This window comes from Scyliorhinus canicula, chromosome 9 (assembly GCF_902713615.1).
Source record: "Scyliorhinus canicula chromosome 9, sScyCan1.1, whole genome shotgun sequence".
Taxonomy (NCBI): Eukaryota; Metazoa; Chordata; class Chondrichthyes; order Carcharhiniformes; family Scyliorhinidae; genus Scyliorhinus; species Scyliorhinus canicula.
The window spans coordinates 14,116,904-14,139,565 of NC_052154.1; the positions used below are offsets into that span (position 1 = coordinate 14,116,904).

Here is a 22,662-nt window from a genome sequence, read left to right on the forward strand (position 1 = left end):
ACAAGGGTCCATATAATGGCTTGAATATACCCGCAGAGAGATATTGCGCTTTCATCTTCCTCTGCCAAATAACACTTTAAAAGCCCAACTACTGCCTGCGCAAAAATATATTTTCCAAACCATCACTTGGTCTAGGGAGGCCAAAGTACAATGTGTCACTATGCCTCATAGGAGAAGATAAGGAGAATTTTTTTTTGTGCAGCGAGTAATTACAATCTAGAAATAAAGATTCAGTAATAATTTGTTAAAGGGAATTCGATACATTCTTCTCGGGGTAAAAATGCAGCAGTTCAAGAAGGTTGTTCACCACCATCTTCCCAAGGGCAATTAGGGATGGGCAATACATATTGGCCTTGCTGGCAAATCCCATGAACTGTGAGGAACGAGTAGCTGAGTGGGACTAAATGGGCAGCTTTTTCAAAGGGCTGGCACAGCAATAATGGGCCAACTGGCTTCCTTCTGTGCTGTAAGATCTGATCGTGTCAGGACTGCATAGAAAAATGCAACTTTCCAAGAGTTTTGTCATGAAAGAGGAGATAGAAATGACAATGGCAGGCCATTCGACCCTACCAGTCCGTGTTGGTCGTCACCCTCTACAAGGCAGTGGACATTAACCCAAATGTCCACTATGATCCCACATCCTTTACTCCTTCAACCACCTATCTGTCACTATTGGTTCAATCACTCGACATCCTAAGGTCAAACTTGCGAGATTTTTACTTATTGTGCTAGTTCAGGAAGACTGTTCAAATTACACTCATTTTCTAAGGTGTGTTTTAAGTGTTTTCATATCAAACGATATAAAATTACTAAGAAATTGACCAGAATACACCAACGAGCCCAGTAAGTGTAGTTTTCAGATATCAAGGAACATTTCCTAACTGGGTTAAAAAAAATTAAGGTCTCATATGTTGCCCAATTGCACTGGTTGATTGGAAGATTTTATGTTTGCAATGAGCCAAACACAATTTAGACTCCAGATGTAGAACCTTCCAAACCCTACCATCTAGAAGGTCAAGGGCAGCAGATATATGGGAACCCCACCACCTGGAGGTTCCCTCCAAGTCACTCACCATCCTGACTTGGAATTATATCGCCATTGTTTCACTGTTGCTGGGTCAAAATCCTGCAACTCCCTCTCTAACTGCACTATGAGTTTACCTGCGCATGTGCATTGCAATGGTTCAAGAAGGCCACCTTCTCAAGGGCAATTAGGGATGGACAATAAATGCGAGTGACGCCCACATTCCTTGAATGCATTTTTTTTCAATCCTGATTGGCTCCAGGAGGGATGCTCTACCCTCTGTTTTAAATTCCTGCCTTTCTGCTGTTGAGTGCTTTTTCTTTGTTGTTGTTGATTTAGACGACAAGAGTGGATAATGTGCGCCAGTCAGAGTTACAGAGCGCAAGTGGGAGAGGATTCCACACTAACCTACGCAGTTCATAATTATGCCAATTCGACTGATGCCAATTCAGCCTCTCACACCATCAGTCTCTGTAATTATTCCAAGCTAAAGCAACCGCTGCATTTAGACATAAACTGCTTCAGCATCTGAGGTTTTGCAAATGGTGCTGAACACTGTGCAGTCATCTGCAAACACCCCACTTCTGACCTGGCAATGGAAGGAAGATCATTGATGCAGCATCTGAAGGTGGTTGGACCTCGGACACTACCCTGAGAAACCCCTGTAGTGATGTCCTGGAACTGAGATGATTGACCTCCAACCACCACAACCATCTTCCTTTTTGCCAACTCTGACTCCAACCAGCAGTGTTTTCCCCAATTCCCTTTGACTCCAGTTTTTCTGAAGTTCCTTGATGCTGGTCAATGCAGTCTTGATGTCAAGGGCAGTCACTGTCACCCAAAGTCTGTCACCATTCACAAGGCACAAGCCAGGAGTGTAATGGAATATTCTCAACTTGCCTGGACGAGTGCAGCTTCACTCACATTCAAGAAGCTTGATACCATCCAGGATAAACATACAATCCCTACAGTGCAGAAGGAGACCATTCGGCCCATCAAGTCTGCATTGTCCCTGCAAAAGACCATCCAACCTCAGCCCAATCCCCGCTCTTTCCCCGTAACTCCCCCGAACCTTTTGGACACGAAGGGGCAATTGGCAATTTAGCATGGCGAATCCACCTAACCTGCACATCTTTGACCTGTGGGAGGAAACCGGAGCACCCAGAGGAAACCCGCACAGAGAATGTGCAAACTCCACACAGTCATCCGAGGTCGGTATCAAACCCGGGTCCCTGGCGCAGTGAGGCAGCAGTGCTACCACTGTGCCGCCCATGAGTACTAAAGCAGCCCTCTGGATTGCTACCCCTGCCACAAACATTCAATGCCTCTACCACTGATGAATAATGGCAGCTGTGTGTATCATCTACAAGAGGCACTGCAGGAACTCACCAAGGTTCCTTAGGCAGTACCTTTCCAATCCAGGACCACTGCCATCCAGAAGGAAAAGCAGAGCAGATACCTGGAAACTCACCATCCTGACTTGGAAATATATCACTGTTCCTTCACCTTTGTTGGGTTAATATCCTGTAAAAACCTCCTTAACAACACTGTGGGTGTACCTACACCTCAGGGACTGCAGTGGGTCAAGAAGTCAGCTCACCATCACCTTCTGAAGGGCAAATAAAGATGGGCAATAAATGCTGGTCTAACCAGTGATGCCCACATCCTGAAAAATTAACTAAAAAGAAGCCCTCACCCCTGTGGAATAGTGTTAATGTCAATATTTGTAATTTTTTTGTTTTGTGTAATGGATTTTGATGAAGGTTTAAAGAAGGTACCTCACCATCAAGAACACTTGTGGGATGGAATTTTCTTATCTCAGAAGAGTCTTGGGCGGAGGGACCATATGCGGGTCCCAGCCCCGTTAGGCCATTCAGTGAGGGCGACGGGCAAGCTGAACACGCAAGGCTGTAGGTAGGTGGCATCCCCATCGGGAGAGGTGGGCTCTGCCAATGTAGCCGGGAAATCATCCATTCAAGAGGGAGGCACTCTCTGATGATACCTTAAGTTGTTCTCAGTAAATGTGCTCACCGCTCCCAGGCCAACAGTGTGGAGGCAGAATCCTCTTCAGAGAATGTCCTCTGGCATCTGCAACACTGCGGGAATTGAGCAAAGGGGGAATTAAATGAGACCCTGTTTCCCCCTCCCCGCAGACTGCCTCTGGCTGGGTAGCCAGTGTGGGTAGACAGACCCTACCTTCATCAATGTCACTTGAGAGCAGGAATAGATCAGAGAGCTGCCCCAATGCAAGATTTCCTAATTTTACTCCTGGTCCTGCCTCCAAACCTGCCTTAGGGGGAAGATACCATCCACAGTTTTGCCATGCCTCTAGTATGAAGACTTTAACTTTTATTTGGGTTTAGTGGCACAGTGCTGAACTCTTTAAAAGTTCTTTCATAGGATGTGGGCATCGTTGGCAAAGCCAACATTTGTTGCCCTTCACTAACTGCCACAACTGAGTGGCGTGCGAAGCCATTTCAGAGGACAATTAAGAATCCAACACATTGCTATGGGGCTGGAGTCACATGTAGAACAGACCAAGTAAGGATGGCAGGTTTCCTTCCCTGAACCGGATGGGTTTTAATGACAATCGACGATGATTTTCATGGCAGGCAGCACAGTGGTTAGCACTGCTGCCTCATAGCGTCAGGGACCCGGGTTTGATTCCGGCCTTGGGTGACTGTCCATGTCGAGTTTGCACTTTCTCCCCGTGTCTGCGCGGGTTTCCTCCGGGTGCTCCGGTTTCCTCCCACAGTCTAAAGATGTGCAGCTTTGGTGGATTGGCCAGGCTAAATTTGCCCCTTTGTGCCCAAATATGTGCAGGTTCGGTGGGGTTATGGGGATAGGGAGGGGGAGTGGGCCTATGTAGGGTGCACTTTTAGAGAGTTCAGAGGGTTGGCGCAGACTTGATGGGCCGAATGGCCTCCTTCTGCACTGTAGAGATTCTATGATTCGATAACCATCATAAACGCTGCAATTCTCTCTCTGACCAGGCTTTGGCCGCCTCTGCTAGTCTCTTTTTTAGCTCAGTGTCATATTTTGTCCGAGCTATCAGAATTAATGTATGTTGCATATCCGTCTCAGAACTGACTCATTTTCTCACTCAAATGCCACCCACTATTCCCTGGCGGAGATCGTGGCTAAGTGCTCTGTGGCTGGGCGTCTGTCCCACTTGGCAATCGATTGCTAAGTGGGCACATGCTCCTTTCTCTGAAAAAGCAGCCTGCCTCCACTTTTGATGACCTTGGAGAGATCATCATGAGCTGGAAAACTGCCTTCGCAACCTATGTCCTTTCACTCTTCCGGCACAATGTGATCTTTGCTAAGATGGCGGGCCTCCTAGATAGTGGCTTCCTTACCATTGTAGGCCTTCCCTTGGTCTTCGCAGAAGCAGGTGAGAGGAAGGCTTTTTCCTAAACTTCGGCCATCTGACTTAAATGACCAAAAAACTTAAATCTAAAGCTTGCCTTTCTTTTCAATTGAAAAAGCGAGGCAAGGACCCACAATGCAACAGGAAACCAGGAGTGCAAAGGTTAGGACAAGGTTAGGTTCACTGGATCAAAAGCTGTTTAATGTGAGACAGAAACATCAGACATCATCAGAGAAAGCAGAAAATGTCTCAATGCTTTCGTCCTGTGCTGTTCCCAAGGGGAGCAATTTTAAATTTATGTTCGTAGATTAACTCTTGAACTTGTAAAAGCTCCTTTCAACACTTTCCATTTGCCTGAGGAATTTTCAAAGGTAATCACAAATTACCTTTCAACAAGCCATCCAGATCAATGGCCTTGAATCTTTTAATTACAGAGCTAGTCAGCAGGAACACTGCCCCAATTTCAGAGAGTTGAGCGTATAAACCAGTCTTGACATTTTAGTGCAGCACTGAGGGAGTGCTGCACTGTTGGAGATGCAAGTCTTTCGGATAAAAGGTTAAATTGAGGCCCTGTCTGCCTTCTCTGGTGGACAGAACATATGCCACAATGCTTTTCGAAGAATAGAGGGAAAGTTCTTCCCTGTATTCAGGTCAACATATATCCCTCAGCTTACGTCTGAAAGAAACAGACGATCTAGTCATTAATTTCATTGCTGCTTCAGGGAACTTGCTGTGCCTTGGTTGGCAAGAGAAATCAAGACTCTATATTAAAGTTGGCAACTGGGAGAGCTGGGCCGGAGCGCAACTGAAAGATTTGCATCCATTTATAGACTGCTTTATTGCATCCCTATGTATTTAATTTGCCTGGATGAGAGCAGCTCCAACAACACTCAAGAAGCTCGACATCATTCCAGGACAAAGCAGTGCGCTTGATTAAAATCCCACCCACAAACATTCACTCCCTCCACCACTGATGAACAGTGTCACCAATGTGTACTGTAATAATCCACAGGAGGCAGGAGTCCCGTCACCACACCAATATTTATTGCCAATAACTAGATACAAGAGCAGCTCCAAACAGTGCTGCCAGCATTCCGGTCAACTTAAGACTGCTCACAAAGCCTACACCGGTGCTTATATGGGCCCCCTCAATGAGCTATCATTGAGGGAGCTCATACTCCAATTGGCCAACCAATAATGCTAATTGGAGGTCATTACATGTACCATCTAAAAGGTGCACTGCAGGAACTCACCAAACCTCCTTAGACAGCACCTGTCAAACCCACGACCACTACCATCTAGATTCTACAGGGACAGGGGCAGCAGCCATATGGGAGCACCCACACCTGCTAGTCCCCCTCCAAACCACCCACCACCCCAACTTGGAAATACAGCACCATTCCTTCACTGACGCTGGGTCAAAATCCTGGAACTCCCTCCCTCACAGCACTGTGGGTGCACCTACACCTCAGGGACTGCAGCGGTTCAAAAAGCAGCTCGCCATCACCATCCGAAGGGCAACTAGGGATTGGCAATAAACATTGGCCCAGCCAGCGATGCCAACATCCCCATATCGAATTTTTAAAATACAGTCAGTTATTCTGAAGTATAATACCGCAAGCATGAACTAGTGGCACAAAAACATACAAGTGGGCCTGACCTAATCACCATTACAGTGACAGGGCTCTATGGTGGCCCAAGGTTGGGAAATAAATATTCCGGGGTACACAATATTTAAAAAAGGCAGATAGAATGGCAAAGGAGGAGGGGATGGTAAAGGATAACATTACGGATAAAACAATGAGGAAGTATCTTGACTCAGAACATGATAGAATCATACGGTCCAGAAAAGGCTCCACGACCCATCAAGCCTGCACCAACACAAAAACGACTAAATCAACACTAAACAGCAAGAGTCAGAAAACGTCGTTGGGAGTGATTTATAGCGGCCTAATATCATTGTAGAGAGCATTAAAAAATGACTGAACTGTGTAAAACAGGAAATGTAATAATTGTGGAGGACTTAAATATTGACAAGGACTGGGCCAATCAAATTGGCAAGGGTGGTCTGATTTGATTTGATTTGATTTATTGTCACATGTACCGAAGTATAGTGAAAAGTACTTTCATGGAAGATGGATTTGCAGAATGTTTTTTTTCCCTGAAACAATACATTTGTGGAATAACTTAGGGAGAAAGCTATTTTAGATTTAACATTGTGTGATGAGGCAGGGCTGATTAGTAATCTCATAGTAAAAGATCCACTGGGAACTAGTGATCATAATAACATTGTTATTATGTTAAGTTAAGGATCATAGAACATACAGTGCAGAAGGACGCCATTCGGCCCATCGAGTCTGCACCGACCCACTTAAGCCCTCACTTCCACCCTATCCCCGTAACCCAATAACCCCTCCTAACCTTTTTGGACACTAAGGGCAATTAACATGGCCAATCCACCTAACCTGCACGTCCTTGGACTGTGGGAGGAAACCCACGCAGACACAGGGAGAACATGCAGACTCTGCACAGACAGTGACCCAGCGGGGAATCGAACCTGGGACCCTGGCGCTGTGAAGCAACAGTGCTATCCACTTGTGCTACCGTGCTGACCATGTTAAGTTTTAAAGAGAAAGTAGAGTATGTGGTGAATGTAACTTAGTAATTCACACTGTATTTACCAATACCATTGTAAGCGCAGTAGCATTATCCGACCACTAGGGGGAGTAGCTCTGGGAATGCTCAGGAGTTTGTACAGGGCTCCACCCTTGGCTCCGCCCATGACTCCTCCCCCTGGACTACTGTATAAATACCCTTGTCCAGAGCCAGCCTGCAGTTCATCGAGAGTTCAACGGGTAACAGGCTGGCTCTGTAGTAAGTAGATTAGAAACCACTGTTCATATCTTAAAGCACGTGACTAGTGAATTGATGGTTCCATCAATTTAATCTACTTAAGAACAGTTAGGATCGATCATGGAATCAGCCCTCAAGCCTGGACGCCTGGAACTCGACCCACAGGATGCAGAGGCAAAAGAAATCTTCTCCCACTGGCTGCGGTGCTTTAAGGCCTACCTGGCAGAAGCGAGCACAGCCGAAACAACAGAGGAACAGAAGTTAAGTCTACTGCATGCGAGGGTGAGCCACAGAATCTCTACACTACTAAACTCGCCCGGTTCATATACTGCAGCGCTAGCGATACTCGATAAGATGTATGTAAGGCCCATTAACAAAGTTTACGCACACCATGTGTTCACGACTCGCCGCCAGCGGCCTACAGAATCACTCGCCGTATTTTTAAGAGAGCTCAATAATCTATCAAATGACTGTAACTATCAAGCGGTTACCGCGGCTGAACATAGAGAACTTCCTGTACGCCATGTTTTTGTAGCGGGCCTCAGGTCTAATTATGTGCGCCAACGACTGCTGGAAAAGGGGGCCCAAGACTTAGAAACAACTGCGGAAATTGCTACCACGATGGAGGTCTCCTTCCGCAGCCTCACCTCGTTCCCCGCGGACCCCGCGACCCAATCATTGGCCCCCGACCAGCGACTCACCCAGGCCTGTTCTAGGCGGCCGCCCAGCCACCATGCTGCCCCAGCCAGCCACTATGCTGCTCCAGCCTGCCATTTCTGTGGCCAGAATCAGCACCCGCGGCGGCACTGCCCGGCCCGCAACACGATCTGCAGCAGCTGCGGGCGGAAAGGCCACTACGTGAGAGTGTTTCTCGCAAAAAGGGCCCCAGCTTCCAACTCCCCAGCGGCACAAATTAATCGCTCTCCACACCCGCAGGCCCGCGGGGCCCGAAACGCTGCGGCCTATGCCCCGACCCCGCCCCCTCCCGCCACGTGCAATCCATGGGGGCCGCCATCTTGGCAAAACTCCACCACGCGGCCGGCCACGTGTGACTCATGGGGGCTGCCATCTTGGACGCCATCTTCCTCGCCGCCCGCCACGTGCGATCCACGGGCCCGACCTGCATCTCCACGCTCGGACAACTCATCGGAAGAGTACGACCTCCCCGGGTGCTCGTCACGCGGCCCGCAACTCGGCGCAGTCACCCTGGATCAATCACACCCGAAGCATCTGCGAAATTCGATGGCAGAGGTCCAAATCAACACGCCATGCCTTTTCGACTCCGGGAGCACTGAGAGCTTCATACACCCAGACCTGGTAAGACGCTGTTCGCTCCCCGTTTTCCCCGTGCAGCAAACTATCTCGCTCGCTTCAGGCTCCCATTCTGTCCAGATCCAGGGTCGCACCGCCGCGACACACAATCCGAGGCGCTAGCTACTCAAAATTTCAACTCTATGTTTTGCCTGACCTCTGCGCACCACTCTTATTGGGCCTAGATTTTCAGTGTAACCTTCAGAGCCTCACCCTCAGCTTCGGCGGGCCCTGCCCCCACTGACTATCTGCAGCCTCGCTACACTGCGAATCTCCCCCCCTCCTCTCTTCGCCAATCTCACAAAGGACGGTAAACCCGTAGCCACTCGTAGCAGGCGACACAGCCTGCAGCATAGGGTATTTATCAGATCAGAGGTCCGAAGGCTTCTCACTGAGGGGATTATAGAGGCCAGCAATAGTCCCTGGAGAGCTCAGATGGTGGTCGTTAAGACCGGGGGAAAATTCCGCATGGTTGTCGACTATAGTCAGACCATAAATAGATTTACGCTCCTCGACGTGTATCCCCTCCCCAGGATTGCAGACATGGTAAACCAGATCGCCCAGTACCAGCTCTTATCCACGGTGGATCTGAAGTCTGCATACCACCAGCTACCAATCCGCCCAGAGGACCGCCACTACACGGCATTCGAGGCCGATGGCCGCCTCTTCCATTTCCTCCGGGTCCCCTTCGGCGTCACTAATGGGGTCCCGATGTTCCAACGAGCAATGGACCGAATGGTAGACCAGTACGGGCTGCGGGCCACGTTTCCGTACTTGGACAATGTCACCATCTGCGGCTATGACCAGCAGGACCACGACGTCAGCCTCCACCGTTTTCTCCAGACGGCACAGAAATTAAACATCACCTACAACAAAGAGAAATGCGTTTTCCGCACAAACAAACTGGACATCCTCGGCTACGACGTGGAAATCGGAGTCCTGGGCCCAGAACCGGACCGTATGCTCTTAGAACTCTCCCTCCCCCACTGCCCCAAGGCCCTCAAACGGTGCTTGGGCTTCTTCTCCTACTACGCCCAGTGGGTCCCTCAATATGCGGACAAAGCCCGCCCACTCTTTTAGGCCACACGATTTCCCCTGTCAGCCGAGGCACACCAGGCCTTCGACGGCATCAAGGAGGACATCGCCAAAGCGGCCATGCGGGCGGTGGATGAATCCACTCCATTCCAGGTAGAGAGCGACGCCTCAGAGGTAGCTCTAGCAGCCACATTAAATCAGGCAGGGAGGCCCGTTGCATTTTTCTCCCGTACCCTCTCTGCTTCAGAACTCCGACACTCCTCAGCCGAAAAGAAGCACAAGCCATTGTGGAGGCTATTCATTACTGGAGGCACTACCTCGCAGGTAGGAGGTTCACCCTCATCACCGACCAAAGATCGGTTGCCTTTATGTTTGATAACTTGCAAAGGGGCAAAATAAAAAATGATAAAATTCTTCGGTGGAGGATCGAACTCTCCACCTATAGCTACGATATTAAGTATCGACCCGGGAAGCTCAACGAGCCTCTGGATGCCCTATCCCGCGGGACATGCGCCAGCGCGCAGATTGACAGACTGAAAGTCATGCACAACGACCTCTGCCACCCGGGGGTCACCCGGCTCGCCCACTACATCAGAGCCCAAAACCTGCCTTTCTCCAACGAGGAGGTAAAAGCGGTCACCAGGGACTGCCCGATCTGTGCGGAGTGCAAACCGCACTTCTATAGACCAGACAGGGCCCACCTGGTCAAGGCTTCTAGGCCCTTTGAACGCCTCGCGATTGATTTCAAAGGGCCACTCCCCTCAACTAACAAGAACGTTTACTTTCTAAACGTCGTAGATGAGTTCTCCCGTTTCCCATTTGCTATCCCATGCCCCGACATGACCTCCCACACAGTCATTAGGGCCCTGCATAGCATCTTCACCCTGTTTGGTTTCCCCAGCAACGTACACAGCGACCAGGGTTCGTCCTTCATGAGTGACGAGCTGCGTCAGTACCTGCTCGACAAGGGCATTGCCTCGAGCAGGACTACCAGCTACAACCCCAGGGAGAACGGGCAGGTGGAGAGGGAGAACGCGACGGTCTGGAAGACCGTCCTACTGACCCTCCAGTCTAGAAAGCTCCAAGTCTCCCAGTGGCAGGAAGTCCTCCCAGACGCGCTCCACGCTATTAGGTCCCTCTTATGCACAGCGACCAATAAGACCCCTCACGAGAGGCTCTTCATTTTTTCCAGGGGCACTACCGCGGGGGTCTCACTTCCGGCATGGCTGAGGACACCGGGCCTGGTACTCCTGAGGAAACACGTCAGGGCACACAAAACCGACCCCCTTGTTGAGAAGGTGCGCCTGCTCCACTCCAACCCCCAGTACGCATTCGTCGAGTTCCCTGACGGCCGTCAGGAGACAGTATCCCTCTGGGATCAGGCACCCGCCGGATCCAGCGCCCCCTCTACCCCTACGGAAGGACCCCTCACCCTACACCCCATGTTGCCGCCCCCTTGCGCTCCCGAGCCCACGAGCTCGCTCCACCAGTTCCGTGCACCCGCGCCGGCCAGCCCCCAGCGCCTCCAGTCCCCGGTCGAACCAGAAGAGTATGAAGCTCGGACACAACCCTCCCTGGGGTCCGCCATCGTACCCCAGCACACAACACCCATCCAGCCACCGCAAGAGGCTGCAACCCCGGTGCTCCGCAGATCACAGCGGACAGTTCGACCACCGGACAAACTTACTTTGCAGACCACCACCCCCACCGGACTTGACTGTTTTGCAGGGGGTGAATGTGGTGAATGTAACTTAGTAATTCACACTGTATTTACCAATACCATTGTAAGCGCAGTAGCGTTATCCGACCACTAGGGGGAGTAGCTCTGGAAATGCTCAGGAGTTTGTACAGGACTCCACCTTTGGCTCCGCCCACGACTCCTCCCCCTGGACTACTGTATAAATACCCTTGTCCAGAGCCAGCCTGCAGTTCATCGAGAGTTCAACGGGTAACAGGCTGGCTCTGTAGTAAGTAGATTAGAAACCACTGTTCATATCTTAAAGCACGTGTCTAGTGAATTGATGGTTCCATCAGAGTATAAGAGCAAACAAGCCAAGGATGTAAAGACAGATCGTGAAGAGCTTTTACACGTACATAAAAAGGAAGAGAGTAGCTGAAGTAAATGTTGGTCCCTTAGAAGCAGGGACAGGAGAAAAATTATGAGGATTGAGGAAATTGCAGAGACATTGAACAAATATTTTGTGTCTATCTTCAGTCGAAGACACAAGTTTTATACCAGAAGAAGAGGGTGACCTAGGTGCTAAAATGGTGAGGAAATTAAGAAAATTCATATCAGCAGAGAAAATGTGCCGGCAAAACTTTAGGGACTAAAATCTGACAAATTCCTAGGACCTGATGGCCTATATCTAAGGGTTCTATGAGAGATAGTGAATTCTCTGCCTATATTTTACCCAAACTCCCTAGATTCTGAAATGGTCCCAGCAGATTGGAAGTTAGCAAATGTAACACTGCTATTTAAGAAAGAGGGGGAAAAAGGGGGGAATTATAGGCCAGTTAGCCTGACATCAATGGAAGCGCTCAAATCTATTATTTTTATTTATTTATTTTTACATTTTTCAACTAAGGGGAAATTTAGTGTGGCCAATCCAACTGCCCTGTACATCTTTGGGTAGTGAGGGTGAGACCCACGCAGGCACAGGGAGAATGTGCAAACTCCACACGGACAGTGACCCGGGGCCAGGATCGAACCCGGGTCCTCGACGCAAGGAGGCAGCAGTGCTAACCACTGCACCACCCCAATGGAATCTATTCTTAAGTCTTAACAATGCGCATAGTGAATCTGGTTTTACAAAACAGAAGTTGCTTTTTTGAGGATGTTAGTAGTTGGACAGATAAAGGGAATCCAGTAGACATACCTGGATTTACAAAAGGCATTTGACTAGGCACCACACAAAAGTTTAATAGCCAAGATGAGGGCTCATGGATTTGAGAGTGATATATTAGCATGGATAGAGAATTGGTTAATGGGCATGAAGCAAAGAGTAGGAATAAATGGGGCTTTTCATGTTGGCAAGCTGTGACTAGTGGAGTGGCGCAAGAACAGTGCTGGGGCCTCAACTATTTATAATCTATCTGAGTAACTTATACAAAGAGATAGAGAGTAAGGTATCTATGTTTTCCAACAATACAAAGCCAGACCAAAGTACAAGTTGTGAGGACACAAAGTGACTGCAAAGAGATGGAGATAGGTTATGTGGGTGGGCAACAAGACGGCGCGCAGAGTATAGGGGGACGTGTGGGATTATTCATTTTGGTCATGAGAATAGAAAAGCAGAATATATTTTTAAAGGCATGAAACTTGTGAATTATGATGTTCGGAGAGATTAGGGTGCGCTCGAAGAAGGAGCTCAGAAAGCTGGCATGCAGGTCCAACAAGCAATTAGGAAGGCAAATGGCATGTTGACCTTTATTGCAAGGGGACGGAAAGTGCAGGAATAAGGAAGCCTTGCTAGAGTTGTAGAGGGATTTGGTGAGACCACACCTGAACTACTGTGTGCAGTTTTGGTCTCCACATCGAAGGGAGGATGTACTTGCGGTGGAGCTAGTACAGTAAAGAATCATTAAATTGGTTCCTGGGGCGAGGGGGCTGTCCTATGACGAGAGGCTGAGTAAATTGGGTCTATGTTCTCTGGAGTTTAGAAGAATAAACGGTGATCTCATTGAAACGTACAAGATTCTGAAGAGGCTTAAGAGGATAGACGCTGAGATTGCTTCTGCTGACTGGGGAATCTAAGACATGGGCACTGCTTTAGGATAAGGTGTCCGATCATTTAGGATTGAGATAAAAAGAAACCTCATCACTCCAAGGATTCTGAATCTTTGGAATTCTCCACCCCAAGAAGTTTATGGATCCGTCAGTGTTGACTATATTTGAGGCTGGGACAGACAAATATTTGGTCTCTTCAAGGGTTAAGGAGGGCGGGCGAGAGTTTAAATCCAAGTTTAGCCACGATTGTAGCGAGTGGCGTGGATCAGGCTCTACCGGTCAGATGGTCCATTCCTGCTCCTATCTCGTGTTCTTGCAATTTTGTGCACAGCAAGATCCCACAGGCAGTAACAAGGTGAATTACCAGTTGATCTGGCAGGGTCAGGAAGGAAGAGCAGAACAGTGGAGTAATGTTTTTTTGGCAGGGTATGATTTGTCTGTGTGTGTGTGTAAACCAGGGACGAAGGGAGTGGAAGTGGGGCAATGATCTGCAGATTCTGAATCTGACTCGACCATGTTCCAGAGATATTGGGCCTGCCTGTCTCCCTCTGGCCGTTGCAGAATAGCTATTAATGCGGCAGTGCCGTGGAACTCAGTCAGAATCCACTCTTGCTCTTGCAGCTTGTGTAAAATATTGCAACGCCTTCAAATCTGAACTACGCATTTAATCAATCACTTCATCCCACACATGTCACAGAGATCAGAATGGTTGGCATTTTATGCTGGAATAAAAGATGGTTTAACTCCAAATTTATGGTTCAGGATCAATTATTTTTTAAAAGTTTATTGTACCTGTGTGTTGATCTCTCCACCAGAGTCTGGCTGGGAGGTTTGGTACCCAAGTCCCACAGTTATTCCCACATTATGGAGTGTTTTGAAATGGAATTGGTATGAGCTGAGATGTGAAGGGTGGGGGGGGCACTCTTGTACCTTTCCTCTCACTCCTCCTGGAGTGCAACACCCAATATCACAGCCCAATATTTGCCCCTCACTCATTTGTTTGGGTTCAGGGTAGTCTAGAGTACAAATGCCAGACATCATACGGATTTGAACCCAAAGCTATTCTTCGGTGCATGATGAAGCAGATCACCCTCCCTTTGGATTGATGTAGCACCGGTGATAGACCTGACAACTAAGATCAGACTGATGTCTTCCTGTAAAATGACCCACACCGAGTACTGTTCACTAATCACCCCGAAGCTTGCTGATGTAAATTGGCTCCTGCTCTGGCCGTGCTTCGGTATTGCTCATCCTTGTTTTCAAATCACCCCAGTAATAATAATAACCTTTATTGTCACAAGTCGGGTTGCATTAACACTGCAACGAAGTTACTGTGAAAAGCCCCAGGTCGCCGCATTCCGGCGCCTGTTCGGGTACACTGAGGGAGAATTCAGAATGTCCAATTCTCCGAACAGCACGTCTTTCGGGACTTTTTGGAGGAAAAGTCGGAGCGCCCGGAGGAAAGCCACGCAGACACGGGGAGAACGTGCAGACTCCGCACAGACAGTGACCCAAGCCGGGAATCGAACCTGGGACCCTGGAGCTGTGAAGCAACAGTGATACCCACTGTGCTCCCGTGCTGCCCCCTTTGGCCTTATTCTTTCCCTATCACTGCAGCCCTCCAAACTTACAAGATCACTGCACTCCAAGTCTGGCCCTCCGGACTTCCCAATTTTCAATCACCCACCACTGGCAGCCATGCCTTGACCCCCATGCTCTGTAACTTCCTTCCTCACCTCTTCTGCTCCTACCTGACAATTAAGACTTGTCTTAAAACTTATCTCTTGGGCTAAGGTTTTGGTCGCCTGACTTAACATGTCCTTATGTGAAGTATTCTTTTGTCAAATTTACTTTGATAAAGCTCTTGTGAAGCACCTTGGGACTTTTGACTTCATTGAGGATGGTAGACAAAGGCAAGCCGCTGCTGTCACCTGGAGAAAGCTTTTGAATGCAGAATCTGGATTTATGTCCTTGGCCTAACCTATGGTGTGTCAGATGTGCATTGGACCTGCATAATTTCTGGGTCCAGTTGCCAGTTCTTTGTCATTTATTGAAGCATTTTTAAGGTGTGGACGAAGGTGCCTTTGGACACAAATGTGTAAAATAAAGTATGCAGCACATGTAAGGTTCAGAAAATGGCTGCCAATTCACTACAGCAATCAGGAGTTCTGTGGGACGAGGAACAACAAGGAAAAGAAAAGAAAACTTTGGATAGCAGTGTTCTAAATTCTGAATTATTCACAATGTATGAAGTGACAGTAATCAACCTCACAGACAGTGACATAGGGCTGATATCTGTACCAAACAATAAAAGGGCATCTTCTGCTTTTCACCAGGCTTAACACAGCAAATGATGTCAATGCAGCAGCAAAGAATGGACAATACAACCTGAAAGAGGCTAAACAAATGCTCAGTTACAGGTAAGCCCAAAACTTTAAATTATTTCCTCCTTCAGCTTGCTCTTGTGCTGTTTAAGCCTGCACACGGAGAATGTTCAATTGGTTGAGGTAAAGGACTATTGGCAGCGTCATGCTGTAGATCATTCATGCACAAGCTTAAACAGCAGTAGCCAAAACAAACAATTCAACCATGTGGGTTCTCACATTGCATCCTGACCCTGTTTTCACTATCGGCTCTTCAAACTTTCCTGGCCTGACCCCTGTCCACAACGATGCCTGCCGGGTTTTGGGGTTGGATAATCCCAGCCATGTACTTTCATAGGAGGTGGAGGGTGGAGATCAGGGTGGGAATCTGGGCTAACTACCCTGCACCCTTCCTTCCCTTCCAAATAAAGGGAATAGAGAAAATTCCTTCTTCAAACATTCCCAAAAATCAGCACCATCCCTCCGCATCCTCCCAACACCCACTTTGGGCAACCCTGGCCTGGTCACGCACGTGCACAAAATGCCAGCTTGGCAGTGCCAACTTGGCAGCTGGGCACCTTGGCGGTGCCAGGTTGGTACCCAGGTGGAATTGCCAGAGTGCCCAGGTGGCACCAGCAGTGCCAGGGCACCAACTTGTCCAAAGGGCATGCAGCTGGTGGCCTCCGATCTCGTGGGAGACCTCCATGAGTGCCATTCTGTCTGGTCCCCATTTGTGGGGATCTAACCAACCTAGCTGTGACCTAACCAACATTTTATACAGTTCTAGCGGAACTTCCCTGCTCTTAAACTCTGTGCTTTGTCTAAGAAACACAAGTATACCATATTCCTTTCTAATCAATTTATCACCCTGCCCTGCTATCTTAAGGGACCGGTGTACATGCACACCAAGGTCCCTTTAATCCTCGGTGCTCCCCAGGGTCCTGCCATTTATCATGTATTCCCTTGTCTTGTTTGTCATGTCCAAGTACATCACCTCACACTTATCCAGATTGAATTCCACTTGCCACTGATCAGCCCATCTGACCAGCCTATCTATATCCTCCTATTATCTAAGGCTATCTTCCTCACTATTTACCACCCCCCCAATTTACGTATCATCTGCAAACTTGCCGATCAACTCTCCTACATTCATGTCTAAAGCATTTATATAAACCACAAACAGCAAGGGCCTCAACACTGATCCCTCGGGACCCCACGTAACACAGGCTTCCAGCCAGAAAAAGACCCCTCGACCATCACCCTCTGCTTCGTGCCACTTTGAAGCTTCCAAATTTAGCTATAGTTCCATGTCATTTCCATATAGATATACCTCAAGATATATCTATATAATAAATATTTAGATAATATATTCCAGTCACTGGAATGGGATTATTGATTCATCACTGCTGCCAGGTTATTCAACTGTGGAAGATGTCACCTCTAAACACAACACTGGTCTCATCTGGCCTTTATTCACACTCTCAATAACGATTGTCACAGTGGTTAAGATAGGAAATCCTGGCTGATTTTCCCTTTCCTCACTCAAAGAAAAGTGGAATGGTTACTGCACAGAAGGAGGCCATTCAGTCTGTTGTGCCTGTGCTAGCTCTCTCTAAGAGAAACTCTGCTTGTCCCATTCCCCCACCCTTCCCCATCACCATGCAATATATTGTAATTCTACGGTACTTACCCAATTCCATTTTGAAAGCCATGATGGTATCATTTCCTCCATCATTCTCAGGCAGATCCTTACTAATCTCTGTGCTGAAGCGCTTTTTGAGCATCAAGGGATAAGATTAAGAGAAGCGTCCTATTATATTAGGCCCATCTTAATAGTGTCATAAGATTCACATTATCAGGACTGGTCCGTCAATGGAGTTATGGAGTCCCAATTCTGTATCCATTCAGTGGCTCTAACCAAGTTTCACTGTTCAATCTCAACCATGCTGTCAGCTTTTAATTTGGCTTCCTCTATTATCTCTGGTTACCCTTTGACATGTCATCCAATTACCATCTACAACCCTATAATCTGCAGCCACTTATTTGTGTTTAAACTTACAACCTATTTTGATGAATATCACTCTTAAAAAATGAGATAATTTGTACATTTAAATAGGTCTGCGACACACGCCACTTTTGCCTAATCATAAATCTCACTCCTAGTATTCCCCTGATATTAGAGCATCGAGATATATTTAGAACAAAACAGGATAAACAGAATCACAGCACATTCTTATTTTCAGTGCACTATATTTCTGATTCAGAATTGCAAAATAATTCCTTTACCATGGCCTCCTGTGGCTTTGTATAATACAATAGCCTGTCATTGGCTCGCATCAGTGTCATTTAGCTTTTAACTTAGCAATGGCTTTCATTTATTGGTATTTTATCAAAGATATTTAAAGCTCATCGAATGAATATAGAATTGGGACTCCTCCGTGGAGTTTAAAGGACCTTTATTAACCAAATGGTAGACGTTTGGTTTCGGGTATCACCTGCACCTCTCATTTAACTCCCAGGTTCATTTACCTTGATTTGGAGTCAGGGGATAATGCTAATATATTCTTTTGGCTTTTGTGCAATATTCTTTCCCCTCTCCAGAAGGCTGTGGTAACAGTTCCATCAGCACCTTAGAGCTTACCCCAGTGGCCCACCTCTTTCACCCAGAGCAGGACTAACACCACTGAGTCAGTGAACGGGTTGGAGCTGGGCAGCCTTTTTCTCAACATAACTTATGAGCAAGCAGTGTACCTTAGAGAAAATAATAATAATCTTTATTGTCACAGGTAGGCTTACATTAACACTTCAAATGAAGTTCCTGTGAAAAGCCCCTAGTCGCCACATTCCAGCGCCTGTTCGGGTACACAGAAGCAGAATGTCCAATTCACCTAACAGCACGGGCGGGATTCTCCGACGCCCCGCTGGGGGGCGGCGTGAATCCCGCCCCTCCGCTCCGAAGCCGGTGGCCGAATTCTCCGGTGCCGGTTTTTGGGCGGGGGCAAGGCTCGCGCCGCGCCAGTTGGGGGCCGTTGCCAGCGGCCCCCCGGTAATTCTCCGGGCCCCGACGGGCCAAGCGGCCGCCCGTTTTCGGCAGTCCCACCGGCGTGGATTAGACATGGTCCATATCGGCATCCTGGCTTGGAGGGCGGTTAGCAGGGTCCTCGATGGGGGCGCGGTGGGATCCGGCCTCGGGGAGGAGGGGGGGGTCACGGTGGCCTGGCCCGCGATCAGGGCCCACCGATCTGCAGTCGGGCCTGTGCAGTGGGGGCACTCTTTCCCTCCGTGCCGGCAATGGCCGGCGTGGCAAGCGCAGGAAACACGGCAGCGGTTCTGCGCCAACTCACGCGGAGGCCCTTCAGTGCCGATTGGCGCGGCGCCAACCCCTCCAGCGCCAGCCTAGCCCCAGAGGTACGGAGGAATCCGCAACTTCCAGGTGGTCCGACGCCGGAGTGGTTCACGCCGCTCTTTGGCATCGGTACGGGTCGCCCCACCGATTCCAGAAGAATCCCGGCCCACGTCTTTCGGGACCTGTGGAAAGAAACCGGAGCACCCGGAGGAAACCCACGCAGACACAGGAAGAATGTGCAGACTCCACACAGACAGCAACCCAAGCCGGGAATCGAACCTGGGACACTGGAGCTGTGAAGCAACAGTGCTAACCACTTTGCTATTAATACCAAAGCAAAGTCTATGTACGGACTCCCATTAAAAAGAGTCTGAACGATTGCCCATGTTAAATTGCGTCTAGGTGGGGTTACAGGGATAGGGTGAGGGGATCAGGCCCAGGTAGGGTACTCTTTCAGAGGGCCAGTGCAGACTCGATGGGCTAAATGGCCTTCTTCTGCACTGTAGGGATTCTATGATTCACCTATAGGGGAAATTATCCAATTATTTGTCCAAAGATGTGCAGGTTAGGTGGATTGACCACACTAAATTGCCCCCTAGGGTGGGGTTGCAGGAAGAGGGCAGGGGATTGGGACTGGGTAGGGTTGTCTTTTGAAGGGTCGGTGCAGACACAATGGGCCAAATGGCCTCCTTCTGCAGTGTGGGGATTCTATGATGGTATTCTGTGACTTGCGTCACAATCCACAGTCTGGCAGGTTCAGGGCGTGACAACTTGTCTCAGTCTCTCTGAGCTGAGGAGCGGTTGTCAAAATCAGCCAGCACTTCCACTCCTGATCAATATCCACTGACCTCTGCTGGAAAACGGAGAACAGCATCGGGCTGCCCAACACTCACTGCCCAGGCACACACATGAAGATGGCTGCCAGATACTGTGGGAAAGTGGAGCAGCCTAACTTGCTATTCTAGTCCAAATTTGCTAACTCAGCAAAGGCCTGGAATTAACAAGTAATCTGTTAGAAGGGTTAACTGCCAGTAGCTGGATAACAGGCTTAATGCCTGCGTTGTCCGCTTTGTTTTTTTTTTGCTGCTGAAATGCTTTTCATTGACCACATTTAATGGTGGGCAACAGTTTCTAAAGGGGTGTCTGCTGGACATAAACCTGATAAAAATTCATTTTACCAGGCTCTTCCACCAGTCACTCCTTCAGAGGCAAATGGATGATAGTCACAACAGGTTTATATGTTGCACACCATTAGCTATCCTCCTTCAATATTCAGCAAATAGTAGCAAGAATCTCTATCACTTAGGCATCCATAATATCCCGACAGGTTTACAACTGCTTTGCTCTGAGAGAACACATTTCCCTGTTTGTAGCTGATACAGGCTTTCAGCTAGAATTTAAAAATTATTCCTCACAATGAATGTCAAGCTGAATCCATACAGCATTAAAAAAAAACATTTCTAACTTAACTACCCAAATGCAGGGTTGAGAAACTCTCAGCCACTAAATGTTGTCTACACTTCGGGGCCATGTCCGCTCTGTGGTGATATGCATCACTGTAAATACACAAGGGGTTAATGTAAATCCACATAGACTAGCTAGACACTAGAGGGAGCACCAGAGACATCATGACACAGACATTCAACCAATAGGCCAGTAAGATAGGACACGACCAATGGGCATTCACGATGCACACAGAGATGACACTACCACAGTGGGGCATCACACCAACCCATATATAAAGACGCAGCACACATGATCTTCCTCTTTCCAGTGGAGACACTCAGTGAGTACACAGGGTTGATTTGAAACACATCACACCCACCACGTGGATTGTAGCAGACTGGCTCATCAGTCTTGAGTAGCTATAGCAGGATTAACAGGAAAGTCGAATCCAAGTAGGAGGATTGTTAACAGTTTAATAAATGTGTTAAAGCTATCTCCAAGTCTGAACCTTCCTTTGTCAGAGTGCACATCAAGGAAGCAGCTTATGCTACGTTAAAAGCATAACAAAACACTCTGATATTATTGGGGCAAATAGCAATGATGCATTTAAGGGGAAGCTCATGAAAGTGTACAGAAAAGAATAGAGGAAGACTATGCTGACAGAGTAAGGTGAAGTCGCGAGGAAGGGGTCTTGTGATGGAGAATGAATGCTGGTGTGGACGAGTGGAATTGTTTCCGTTTTTCTGTGCAGCGCAGTCAATTTAACTCGATTTGCCTCGCACCACTCCAGAAAAGATATTAACATGATGACTGAGTTTTTCAGTTCCCTTTCTCCTACTGCTGACTTTCTCCCTGTTAAGAAAAATTACAGGTTGGCAAGATCAGACGGCAGAAATTCTGGCCAAGGGTTCTCCTGGAGTGTGGCCGGTATTATGGGCGGAGTGGGGGGGAGCTGGGGCTGAATAATGGGAGCTCCCCTCCACCATCCATCATCTGGCTCATTAGCTACCCGAGTTGAGTTTGTCACCAGCAGGGTAGAACAAAGAAGAGTACAGCACAGGAACAGGCCCTTCGGCCCTCCAAGCTTGTGCCGACCATGCTGCCCGTCTAAACTAAAATCTTCTACACTTCCTGGGTCCGTATCCCTCTATTCCCATCCTATTCATGTATTTGTCAAGATGCCCCTAAAATGTCACTATCGTCCCTGCTTCCACCACCTCTTGCGTCAGCGAGTTCCAGGCACCCACTACGCTCTGTGTAAAAGACTTGCCTCGTACATCTCCTAATGCGGACCCGATGCGGACCAGGCCTATGTTTCCCTGGCTCCCTTGTTCACCTCCAAGCTTCTTAATTGAGAACCTCACTGGGTGGAACTGTAGGTCCTCAGGCCACCCATGCACACCCAGGATGTGAGTCACTTGTACAGAAATATCACTAGCAGCGCAACAACCGCAATCTGTTATTTGAATGTGAAGATTCCAAACATTCACACCAAGAGCATTTGGCATGTTCTCGCCAGAGAGAAGCTCCTCATAGTTATTGCTATCCGAGTCACGCCTTTCAGATTGACATGCTATTTTGAGGATCAGCACGATTTCTGACTTGTGGGTTTCTGTTCTCTGAGGATGCAATCTGTGCTGTGGACCGTTACATTTCACCAGGGATGAAGGGGAGGGTGAAGGATCAACTGGGAGGCCTGGTACCAACTGGCGTCAGCCACGCTTCCCCTAAAGCGTGGAGGAGCATGTTGACATTTAAAGGGTTAAAGACGCATCTTTGCTGTTTATTGATTTGGCACGGCCACTGTGAATAATGGTAGGGAAACACCCGCTGAGTGAGTTAAGAGCTACTTTCTCCAGCACTGCAAAGTGTGGTTAAATCTCCCTCATCTCAGCTCTGACATTTTATTTATCTTCAGTAAAGAGACTCTGCATTGGCAGCTGAAACCTCACTAATAGCCTCAAAAATACAGTGGGGTTTGTTCACATCTGACAATTAATCTGTTGCAGGTGCCTTCATCAGCTCCGACAGTCAGACATTTGCACCCAAAATAAAAAGAAAGAAAATAACGTCTTTATCGGTTTGTGAGGGGCGGGGGGGGGGGGGGGGGGGGGGGGGGGGGGGGGGGGGGGGGGGGAGAGGGTAAACTATTCATACACACAGTTCATAAAACACTTTGTGGGACCT

At 48.3% G+C, this 22,662-nt stretch overlaps 1 protein-coding gene across 4 annotated transcripts in view; it reads left to right on the forward strand.

The window, feature by feature from the left end:
- mafa (v-maf avian musculoaponeurotic fibrosarcoma oncogene homolog a (paralog a)) overlaps nucleotides 1-22,662 on the forward strand; it is a 393,941-nt gene that overhangs the window by 351,535 nt on the left and 19,744 nt on the right. For all 4 annotated transcript variants that reach the window (XR_005461737.1, XR_005461738.1, XM_038806253.1 and 1 more), the window contains one exon: nucleotides 15,657-15,740. Coding sequence is in view for 2 of the 4 variants with exons in the window: in XM_038806253.1 (XP_038662181.1) it covers nucleotides 15,657-15,740 (84 nt within the window). In the remaining 2 variants the exon portion in view is untranslated. The remainder of the gene's footprint in view (nucleotides 1-15,656; nucleotides 15,741-22,662) is intronic.